The sequence below is a fragment of the Nannospalax galili genome, unplaced genomic scaffold, assembly GCF_000622305.1.
Source record: "Nannospalax galili isolate Female #2095 unplaced genomic scaffold, S.galili_v1.0 scaffold753, whole genome shotgun sequence".
In the NCBI taxonomy this organism is placed as follows: domain Eukaryota; kingdom Metazoa; phylum Chordata; class Mammalia; order Rodentia; family Spalacidae; genus Nannospalax; species Nannospalax galili.
In genome coordinates, this window is record NW_008333775.1 from 317,489 (window position 1) to 329,668 (window position 12,180).

The window sequence follows — 12,180 nt, forward strand, 5'->3', positions numbered from 1 at the left end:
CTGGAACTGGAGTTAGGGACAGTTGTTAGCTGCCATGTGGGTGCTGGGATTTGAACCCGGGTCTTCTGCAAGAACAGTCAGAGTTCTTAACCGCTGAGCCATCTCTCCAGCCCCCTTTATTTATTATTTTTAGTCTACGTATATGAATATCTTGCCTGCAAGTATGTAAGTGCATCCATGTCATGCAGTGCCCACAGAGGTCAAGAAGAAGGTGTCAGATTCCTTGGAACTAGAGTTACAGATGATTGTTAGCCACCATGTCGGTGCTGGGAATTGAACCCAGGTCTTCTGTAAAAGCAGCCAGTGGTCTTAACTGCTGAGCCATCTCTCCCGCCCTGACGGTTTTGTTTGTAGTTTTTTGTTTTGTTTTGTTTTGTTTTTCGGTTTGGTTTTTTTTGGTGCTAGAGGTGGAGCCCAGAGCCTTTTACATACCAGACACTCATTCCACCACTGAGCTCTACCGCACCCACATGATTTTTTTTCACAGAAAACTTTGTGAGCTTCATGTACTAATATATAGTGGATAATGCTGACCAAGAACCAACTTTAAAATTCTCCTACTTGCAGCTCCCTCTGCCGTGAGCTAGATGTCATTTCCATTAATGAAAAGGAAAGAGAGGAGAATGAAGCTGATGCCAAACCTAGAACCAGAGGTAGGTTCATAAGCTGAAGCTTCACTTCAGCTGCGCTTATTATTTGCATTCCAGTCCTCAATTTTCCTTAGACTCAGATCTAAATGAATCTTTGTTTACTCTGAAATGAGCTTACTAAGAAATACTGTTACACCAATGTTTCTGTTCCTTCTTTATCACTTGCCTAAGGTATTGAATCCAGTTTGAGTCAATACACATTTCCTAAGAAACTTCTGACTGCTGTAAGATTAAATAATCAATTGTTAATAATTCACTCTCAGTTTTTCGGGGTGCTTTTTGTTTTTTAGACAGGAACTCACTCTGAAGCCCTAGCTGGCCTGAGACTTGCTATATATAGACCAGGGTGGTCTTAAACTTACAGAAATCCATCTGCCTCTGCCTGTACCTTTAAATTTTTTTATTTTTATTTTATGTGTATGACTGTTTTGCCTACATGCATATAAATGTGCCCATATCATGCAATGCCCACAGAGGCCAGAAGAGTGCCTCAGTTCCCATGGAACTGGAGTTACAGTGATGGTTGTTAGCTGCCATGTGGGTGCTAGGAACCAAAATGTGATCCTCTAGAAGAGCAGCCAGTGCTCATAACCACTGAGCCATCTCTCCAGCCCAGATTCTCAGTTTCTTAAATTCAGTTGTTGTTGGTTTTTTTAATATTTTATTATTTTTATTGTGTATATGAGTGTTATGCCTGCATGTAAGTAAGTGCACCCGTGTCATGCAATGCCTGCGGAGGATGGAAGGTACTGTTGGATCCCCTGGAACTGGAGTTACAGACAGTTGTTAGCTGCCATGTGGGTGCTGGGATTCGAACCCAAGTCTTCTGCAAGAACAGCCAATGTTCTTAAGCACTGAGCCATCTCTCCAGCCCCAATTGAGTTGTTTTTTAAAAGATTTTATTTATTTTTTTATTTAACTGTATGTATGTGTGCCTGAGTGAGTTTATGTGCACCACATGTGTACAGGTGTGCCCAAGAGGGCAGAGGGCATCAGACCTCCTTGGAACTGGAGTTACAGGCAGTTGTGAGCTCCCTGATGTGGATGCTGGAAACCAAATCTGTGTCCTCTGTGAGATCAGGAAGTGCTCTTTTTTTTTTTCATGTGTATGCGTGCATTGCCTGCATGCATGTAAGTGCACCATGTCCTACAATGCCCTTGGATCCCCTGGAACTGGAGTTACAGACAGTTGTTAGCTGCCAAGTCGGTGCTGGGACTCAAACCCAGGTCTTCTGCAAGAACAGCCAGTGCTCCTAACAGCCTCTCCAGGCCAGCAGTAAGCGCTCCCACTGAGCCATCTCTCCAACCCCAACAGTTATTTATTTAACATCTATATGCCCAGTGCTTTTGTTCTGTCTTTGATGCATCTAAATGGGGTCTCACACTTGTGACTTGGGTGCCTGAGATATGACTACTGAGTTGTGTGTTGCATAGTCCAGATCTGTGGTCTCTAATTGATTTTTTTTTTTTTTTTGAGACAGGGTCTTCCAGTAATCCCAGCTGACCTGGAACTGGCTATGTAGACCAGGCTGGCCTCTAAATCACAGAGATCCACCTGCCTCTGCTTCCCAAGTGCTGGGATTAAAGGCATGTGTCACCACACCTGGCTCTAATTGAACTTTTTTTTTTTGGTGTTTTTGAGGCAGGGTCTCCCTGTAGCCCCAGCTGTCCTGGAACTCACTATGTAGACCAGGCTGGCCTTGAACTCATAAAGATCCACTTGCCTCTACCTCCCAAGTGCTGGGATTAAAGGTGTGCGCCACCACGCCTGGCTAATTGAACATTTTTGTCAAATGTTGTTTCCTTTCTTAAATATCAAAACTCAAGAACGGGGGGTGTGTCACAATGGTGGAACACATGCCTAGCCATAGCCAAGGCCCTGCGTTTGATCTCAAACTCAAATACTGCTTCATCTGTTCCAGTGTTAATAAAACCAACCTTATGAATTCCACTGTTAATGTTCATGGAATAATTACAAATATTCTGTTTAAAGTACTTGAAAAATTATTTTTCAAGTGAGATTGCACAGTAGACAAAGACATCTGCTGCCAACCTGTCATCCTGAGTTTGTTCCTCAGAACCCACATGGTGGAAAGAAAGAACTGAGTCCCACAAGTAGTTGTCTGACCTCCACACACATGCTGTGGCATACCACCACCTCCTCCCCAAACACAAAATAAGTAGATAATTAATTAATTAAATACTTGAAAAAAAAGTTCCCAACATAAAAGACAGTAATAAACTGGGAAAAGGAACTCAGGAAAACAAAATGTAATAAAGAAGGAAATTTTAAATTATATATATGAAATTTCCTTAGAGAATGAGTAAATAGTGCATCCACGGGGTAGATCAGAATGGTATGAAAAATAACACTCAGAACAGGAAAATTCAGGGGTGGAAAATGAAGTAGATGAGGTGGCACACACCTGTAATCAGCACTTGGGAGGATTAGGAGTTCAAGACAGTGGAGGCTACAGAGGAATCCTATCTCAAAAAAGAAAAGAAATGGGAGGGGGAGGGAGGAAAGAAGGAAAGGAAGGAAACTGGACTTTCTGGCTCACGTCTGTAATCCTAGCACTTGAGCACTTGAATGATAGAGGCAGGGAGGATCAGGAAGTTGAAGGACAATCTTGGCTACACAGTTCAAGGCCAGTGTGGAGTACATGAAATCTACTAAAAAGTCAAAAACCAGACCTACAACAAGGTACATCAATTTAAACGTTAAGAACATTTGAAAATTAAGATAGTATCTTAAGTAAATACTTTTCAAAATGCCTTCCCCCACCAATAAACCTGAGAAGATAACTTCAGCCTAGTAAATAATAATGGACATACTGATTTGGTTTTTGTTTTAATTTTTATTTATTATTTTTATTTTATGTATATCAGTGTATTGCCTGTATGTGTGTAAATGCATCAGTGTCATACACTGCCTAAGGAGGTCAGAAGAGGGTGTCAGATCCCCTGGAACTGGAGTTACGAATGGTTGTTAGCTGCCATGTGGGTGCTGGGAACCAAACTCGTATCCTCTGCAAAAGTGGTCAGTGCTCTTAATCACTGGGCCATCTCTCCAGCACCCAATATACTGATTTCTTAAAAGCCCTTGCTGTTCAGGACAGAAAGTTCATAATGAAAAGAGGTTCCTGATTTTTCCCATAATAAACCTGTTAGGGGCTAGAGAGATGACTCCACTCTTACAGAGGACCTGAGTTTAGTTCTCATCATCCAGATGGCTGCAAACAGCTGTCCATAACTCCAGTTCTAGGGGATCCAACACCAAGCAGAGGTGTGCTTACATACACGCAGGCAAAACACTCATATGCATTTTTTAATTAATTAATTAAAATAAAAATAAACCTGTTAGCAGTATTTTAATTTTTAAATATTCATTATTTTGGGGTGGGGGCACATGCCATGGTACACAAAGTGTGGAGGTCAGAGGACAACCTGCAAGAGTCAGTTTTCTCCTTCCACTATGTGGGTTCTGGGGACCAAATCCAGGTGTTCAGACTTGGTGGCAAGCACCTTTACTAAACCCTGAGCCATCTCACTGGCCCTGACCTTAAACTCTTGATCACCCTGTCTCCTGAATGCTGGAATTGTAGGTATGCACTACCACAACTGGCATACTTCAAAGTTTTAAAGGCCAGGCGTGGTGGCTCCTACCACTTGGGAGGCAGAGGTGGCTGGGTCTCTGAGTTTGAGGCCAGCCTGGTCTACATAGGGAGTTCCAGGCCAGCTGGGACTACAGGGAGACCCAGTCTCAAAAAGACCACAAAGAAAAAGTGGGGGTTTTTTGGTCTTTTTGAGACAGGCTTTTAAAGAAGGCAAGTTGACAGAGTGATCTCAGTACTGTAATCCCAGTACTCAGAAAGTAGAGGCAGAAGGCTCCTCAGTTTGAAGCCAGCCTTGCCTGTTTTGTTAAGAGAAACTTTCCATAACGCAAAAATAAATTGAACTACCTATCATTCTTAAGTTAGATAACCAGCATTAGTCATTAGTTTAGGATGTATTAGAGGTGGTTGGAAGTTAAAATGGCCTTTGCCCTTTTTCATGTTATTTCCATCCATTTCTTTCTAGTTCCCAAATCCTAGAATGTCTGTGTACTTCTTGTGTATTCTCACTGTATCTTCATATCTCAGTCAGTTCTTTGGAGTCCTTTTTTTTTTTTTTTTTTTTTTTTTTTTTTTTTTTTTTTTAAAAAAATGTGTATGGGTATGTATACATGTATGTACAGATGCCTGTGGGAGCCAGAAAACAACATCAAATCCCTTAGAACTTGAATTGCAAGCAATATGGGTACTGGGAGTTGAATTCTGGTCCTCCACAAGAGCAGCGAGTGCTCTTAACTCCTGAGCCATCTCACAGCCTCCTAGAGTCCAATTCTTATCCATATGCCTGTTTGGCATTGAGGGGGTTTTTTAGTTTTTTGTTTTGTCTTGTTTTTGACTGAAGCTTGAACCCAGGCCTATGTGTGCTATAAAAATGTCTGGAGGGGTAGGAGTGACAGTTCAGCCAGTAAGAGCACTTATTGCTCTTGTAGAGTACTGAGGTTTGATTCCTAGCACCCATATGGCACTTCACAACCATCTGTAACTCCAGTTCCAGGGGAATCCGATGCCCTCTTCTGACTCCATGGGCATTACATGACATGGGTGTAATTACATGCACTCAGACAATACACTCGCATATAAAATAAAAATATTAAATAAAATATTAAAAACATTAACATAGTACTTAATATATAATATGCAGTCTTTGTATATTTAAATAACTTGTATGCCTACTATACCAAATAGTGAACTAAATTATGTAATAAGTTATATAGGCCTTCATTTAAGGAGCTTAAAATCTTTTGAATTTGTTTTCTTTGTTTTTGTTTGTTGTTTTGTTTTTGATATAGTGTCTCCCAGTGTAGCCTAGAATACCCTCCACACTTGTGATCCTCTGCCTCTGCCTTCTGGGTATTGGGATTTCAGGCCCTTGCCATCAGGACAAGCTTAAACTCTTGACTTGAGGATTCAGAAGCTAGGCATGCTGACATAGGCCAGTGATTCTTGTACTAGAGAAGAAGCGGGAAGATGAGGCGTTCAAGCTCATATCCATTGCATAGGAAATCTGGGGGTAATATGAGATACATGAGAAACTGTCCCCCCCAAGAAACAAAAATAAAATAAAAGTTCAGACAGGAGGCAGGGCCTCACAGGATAAGATGCTCCGGTGGGCTGCAGCAAGTCATCAATATCCAATTTCCAAGACTACAGGCTTTTGTCAGGGCAGACAGTTTAAGGATTTGACCTTAGTGGGGCAAGACAAACATGAAAACAGTCCTGAGAAGACAAGCAATTTTTTGGCTATCACCAATGGGTTCTATATACTGCTGAAATCAATGGCAATAACATGTACTGGGGTCTAGGGATATAGCTCAGTGGCAGGTTGCTTACCTAGCATGTATGAGGCCCTAGGATCAATCCCCAGTATACATACAGACACACATACACACACACACACACACACACACACACATTAAAACATGTTCTGGGATGTGAATTAAAGCATGATACCTCCTAAATAGCATCATAGGCTTTGCTATGTGATTTGTGACTATCAACAACAGACCACCTACTGCATGCACATTTGGACAAACTATACCTTCAACATGAATGGCACTCAAGAACAGTGTTTACCTTATTCCATCACTAGAAAGAAGATTCAGAAGTGAGTCCCACCTTTAACACTAAGCTAGTTTTAGTATGTAAAATATAGGGCATTTCATATAATTGTGGGTTTTACTGCTTATACTAACTTGATTAAAATTGTTTGACCAGAAAAGTTAACTTTCAATGTACTATACAATTGATCCCAAAGTAAGCTGTTTCTATTTTTTCTTCTTTTTGTATGTATATATTCATGTGCATTTGGAGGCCAGAGGTCCATATCAGGCGTCTTTTTCAGTCATTCTCCACCTTATTTTTTGAGACAGCGTTCCTTAATGAACCTGGAGCTCACCAATTTAACTAAACTGATTGCCCAGTAAGCTCCCAGGATCCGCCTGACTGCCTTCCCAGCTCTGGGGTTGCAGATGCACACTGCCATGCCTGGCTTTTATATGGATACAGTGTATCCAAACACAGGTCCCTGTGCTTGCAAAAAATAAGCACTTTACTGATTGAGCCATCTCCCCTACCCCAAAAGAGGCTATTTCTTTTATGTGTTTACATTTGATCTTTTCAAAATTTCTTCTCCAATCCCAAGTAAATCGGATTAATATTTATTAAATCTTTTTGTTTGTTTTTTGAGACAGGGTCTCACCATGTAGACCAGGCTGGTCTGGTACTCACAGAGATCTGCCTGCCTCTATTTCCCAAGTGCTGGGGTTAAAGGTGTGCACTATCAGGCTGGAGAGATGGCTCAACAGTTAAGAACACTGACTGCTCTTGCAGAAGACCCAGGTTCAAATCCTAGAACCCACATGGCAGCTAACAACTGTCCCTAACTCCAGTCCCAGGGGATCCGACAGCCTCTTCTGTCCTCCGCAGGCATTGCACGACATGGGGGCACTTACCTACATGCAGGCATAACACTCATACACATAAAATAAAAATAACAAATAAATAAAAAAATAAAAGTAGAGCCGGGCATGGTGGCACACACCTTTGATCCCAGTACTTGGAAGGCAGAGGCAGGTGGATCTCAGCCAGCCTGGTCTACATAGTGAGTCTCAGGCCCACTGGGGCTGTTACAAGGAGACCCTGCCTCAAAAAGACCAATAAAATAAAATAAAATAAATAAAAAGGTGTGCACTATCATGCCTGACTAGATCCTTTAAGAATTTTGTATGCTGGGCGCACGTCTTTAATCCCAACAAAGGCAGGCAGATCTCTGTGAGTTCAGGCGGCTCTACAAGTACTCTACCACTGGGTCATGTCCTCACCCTAGAGAATTCTGGTAAGAAACTTAAAGTTATATGTTTATGCTCTTCTTTTTTGCCAACATGCTAATTATAATCCTGCTTCATAATTCAGATTATAAGAAGACCAGTCTAGCACCATATGTGAAAGTATTTGAACATTTTCTAGAAAATTTGGATAAATCCCGTAAAGGTGAACTTCTCAAGAAGAGTGGTAAGATTGTGTTTTTCCCTTTTATCCAGTTGAATCTTCTTAGTTTGGGTAGTTTAAACCATCCAGAAATGAGCAAAAATTTTTTTAATCTTTTTAAAATATATTTTATTTTTCTTTTTTTAATTTTATGTGTGTTTTGCCTGCATGTATTTAAGTGCACCCATATCATGTAATACCCATAGAGTTCAGAAGAGGGCATCAGATCCCCTGGACTGGAGGTATTGATTGTTGTTAACTGCCATGTGGGTGCTGGGAATTGAACCCAGATCCTCTGAAAGAACAGCCAGTGCTCTTAATTGCTGAACCATCTCTCCAGCCCCCAAATGAACAATTTTTAATTCTAGTCTTTGTAAGACTAATCTTTGTCTAATCTAGTTTTTAAAACACTGATTTATCTGCCGGGCGTAGTGGCACATGCCTTTAATCCCAGCACTCGGGAGGCAGAGGCAGGCAGATCTCTGTGAGTTCAAGGCCAGCCTAGTCTACATAGTGAGTTCCAGGACAGCTGGGGCTACGAGGAGACCCTGTCTCAAAAAGCCCAAAATAAAAAAATTTTTAAAGAAATCACTGATTTATCATACTATCATTAGTGGGTTTTTTAAGTATTTTACATGAATTTATTTAGGAGTGTGCATGCACACATGTGAAGGTCAGAGGACAATTTGCAGGAGTTGTTTTTCTCCTTCTACCTTGTGGTTGATGCTAGGGAATCAAACGCAGGTCATCAGGTTTGGCTGCAAGCAATTAAACTGATGAATCAACTTGCCAGTCCTCATTAGTGTTTTTTGTTTACTTTGTTAAATATTTTATTTGTGTGTGTGTGTGCGCGCACGCACGCACGCACCATGTGTGTCATGTGTGTGCAGATACATGAAAAGGCCAGAAGAAGGCATTGGATCCCTGGAGCTAAAGTTATAGGAAGTGGAATGCTAGGAACCAAAGTTGGTTCCTCTGAAGAATAGCAAGTGCTCTTAATTCCTAAACATCTCTCCAGCCTCATCCTTAGTTTTTTAAATTAAGTTTCTTAGCTGGGTGTGGTGATGCACAGAATCAGGCAGATCTCTGTGAATTCAAGGCCAGCTTGGTCTACATAGCAAGTTCCTGGTCAGCTACATAGTGAGACCCTGCCTCAGAAAAACAATTCTAATTCCAGCCAGGCATGGTGGTGCAGCTACCATTCATTGACACAAGAATATGCTTTCTAGCCAGGTGTGGTGGCATACACCTTTCATCCAAGCATTTGGGAGGCAGAGGCAGGTGGATCTCTGAGTTCGAGGCCGGCCTGGTCTACATAGTGAGTTCCAGGCCATCTCCCTGTCTCAAAAAGACCAAAAAAAGAGGAAAAAAAAAAAAAAAAAAAGAATACAGCTGGGCATGGTGGTGCATGCCTTTAATCCCAGCACTTGGGAGGCAGAGGCAAGTGGATCTCTGTGAGTTCGAGGCCAGCCTGGTCTACATAGTGAATTCCAGGACAGCTGGGGCTACAGGGAGACCCTTGCAAAAAAACCGAAGAAAAAAAAAAAAAAAAAAGAATAGGCTTTCTGGAGCTGGAGAGACAGCTCAGCAGTTAGGAGCACTCTTGCAGAGGACCTAGATTTGGTTCCCAGCACCCACATAGTCCCTAACAAACATCTGTAACTCCAGTTCCAGGAGACTCAACACCTTCTTCTACCTTCTACAGGCACTGCACAACATGAGTGCATGTACATACATGCAGGCAAAACATTCATGCACATAAAATAAATTTTTAATTTTTAAAAACGAGTAGGGTTTCCACAGAATACAGCATGTTTTTTTTTTTTTTAAACTGGAGCAAACCCAGGCCTTGGAAATACATACAGGCAAATGCTCTTCTACTGAGGTACATCCCTAGCCAGGGTTGTTTATTCTTGAAGGAACAGCATAAGCAAAGACAGAAGCAGGAGGCTAGAGTATATTTGGAGATTATCAAATAGTACAACCAGTCTGGAAAAATATACATATATATCGGAGCCAGTACAGTGATGCACACCTTTATTTTTAATTTTTTATTGGATTTTTGTGAATTTCATATGGTGCACGCCTTTAATCCCAGTATTCAGGAAGCAGAGGCAGGCAGATCTCTGTGAGTTCAAGGCCAGCCTGGTCTACATATGTAAGTGAGTTTCAGGCCAGCTGGGGCTACAGGGAGACCCTGTCTCAAAAAAAAAAAAAAAAAAAAAAAGTATCAGAAAGTGATGGGATCTATCTGAAGAAGCATGCTGAAGCCTTGAATTCCAGATGTAGGAGTCTGGGTTTGAGTAGGAACAGGAAAATACCAAAGATTTTTGAGGAAGAGCATGCCATGATTTGTACTTTTACTAAAAGCAAATCTAGGGGCTAGGGATATATCTCCATTGGTAGAGTCCTTGCCTAGCCTGAATGAAGCCCTGGATTCAATGTCTAGCACCATATACACCCATGCACCAAGTATGTGATGCACACTTGTAACCCTAGTACTTCAGAGATGGAGGAAGGAGCAGAGCTGGCAAAGTAATTCATTGGGTAAAGACAATTGCCTCCAAGCCTGATAACCTGAGTTCATTTCCTAGAAGCCACATGGTAGAAAAAGAGAACAGACATCTGCAAGTTGTCCTCTGACCTCCACACACATGCTGTGGTGTGCACCCTCTACCCCTGCCACCTCCCCTCCCACACACTAAATAAATAAAAGAAGAAGAGGACGAAGAAAAGGAGGCTGGAGAGATGGCTCAGTGATTCAGAGCACTGACTGTTCTTGCAGAGGACCTGGGTTCAGTTCCCAGCACCCACATTATGGCTAACAACTATCTATAACTCCAGTTCCAGGGGATCCAATGCCCTTTGTGTGTGTGTTTGAGTGTGCACTTGCCAAAGTACATGTGTATAAGTTAGGACAACTTGTGGGAGTTGGTTCTCTGTTTCTACCATGTAGATCCTAGGGATTGAACTTAGGACAGCAAGCACTTTTACCCACTGAGCCATTTTGTCAGCACCAGTCCTTTTTAATTCATTCTGTACTTGTTCAGCCTACAGTATGGGCTTTATGTATATGAGTGCTTTGCCTGCATGTACGTAATGTGCAATGCCCACAGAGGCACCAAAGAGACCAGAAGAGGGCTCCAGATCAGATCCCCTGGAACTGGAGTTACGGACAATTGTTAGCTGCCATGTGGGTGTTAGGAATGGAACCTGGGTCCTCTACAAGAGTAGCCAATGCTCTTAACCACTGAGCCATCTCTCCAGCCCCAGAAAGCAAGTCTTTATTCATGATATGAATTTAATAGAAGCATTAAGCAAATCAGAATATGAAAATCAATGGTTTTGTTTTCCTTTACTATCCTTTTACCAAAAAAAAATGTGTTATTTATTTGTTATTTTGGGTTTTTTTCCTTTCTATTCTACTTTAGATTTACAAAAAGAGTTTTGAAGAAAGCAACTCCCATCAATCCAATATGAATGCCTTCTGTCTTCAACCATGGATCAGATACTTCAAGAGTTATTTAATAAATATGGTAGACTCATCTATGTGTTTTAATGCTTAAAGCAGAATTTACTTTTTTCAAGAAATTACTTAAAAATCAAGGAAAAAAAAATATATAACTTGAGACTGAAGAGATGACTCAGCAGTTAAGAACACTGACTGTTCTTGCAGAGGACCAGGATTCGGTTCTTAGCATTCACCTGGCAGCTAACAACCATCCATAACTCCAGTTCCCATTCCAAGGAATCTGAGCTCTCTTCTGGCCTCTGTGGGCATTGCATGCATGGGCACATTTACTTACATGTAGGCAAAATACTCATACACATAAAAATTAATTAATTTTTTTAAAAAAGAAATGCTTTATTTTGAAGATTTCCTAAAACTATCAAAGAGCATTTTCTTTGATGGAGGATCCTGAAAGAAGCAATAAATCAAAGAATAGGTAAACTGCAGATAAGTTCATAAAATTTAATATTATAAGGCCAAGTATGGTCTTCATCCCAGCACTTGGAGGTAGAGGCAGAGGCAGGCAGATCTCTGTGAGTTTGAGGCCAGCATGATCTACAGAGCAAGTTCCAGGTCAGCCAGGGTTGCATAGTGAGACCTTGTCTCAAAAACGTGGGGGGCTAGAGAGATGGCTCAGCAGTTAAGAACACTGTTTTTGCAGAAGACCCAGGTTCGAATCCCAGCACCCACATGGCAGCTAACAACTATCCGTAACTCCCGTCCCAGGGGATCCAATAGCCTCTTCTGACCTCCGCGGGCATTGCACAACAGGGTGCACTTACCTACATGCAGGCAATACACACATACACATAAAATAAAAATAATAAATAAGCCGGGCGTGGTGGCACACACCTTTAATCCCAGCACTCAGGAGGCAGAGACAGGTGGATCTCTGTGAGTTCAAGGCCAGCCTGGTCTA

The 12,180-nt window shown here is 41.6% G+C and overlaps 1 protein-coding gene across 4 annotated transcripts in view; it reads left to right on the top strand.

The window, feature by feature from the left end:
• The window catches only part of Prim1 (DNA primase subunit 1), a 27,054-nt gene extending 15,717 nt beyond the window's left edge, over positions 1-11,337 (top strand). For 3 of the 4 annotated variants that reach the window (XM_029561236.1, XM_029561238.1, XM_008828385.3), the window contains 3 exons: positions 568-653; positions 7,676-7,774; positions 11,182-11,337. In XM_029561236.1, coding sequence (XP_029417096.1) covers positions 568-653; positions 7,676-7,774; positions 11,182-11,201 — 205 coding nt within the window. In that variant the 3' untranslated portion in view covers positions 11,202-11,337. The remainder of the gene's footprint in view (positions 1-567; positions 654-7,675; positions 7,775-11,181) is intronic. The other variant, XM_008828384.3, reaches the window with a different exon arrangement.
• The last annotated feature ends 843 nt before the right edge of the window (positions 11,338-12,180 follow it).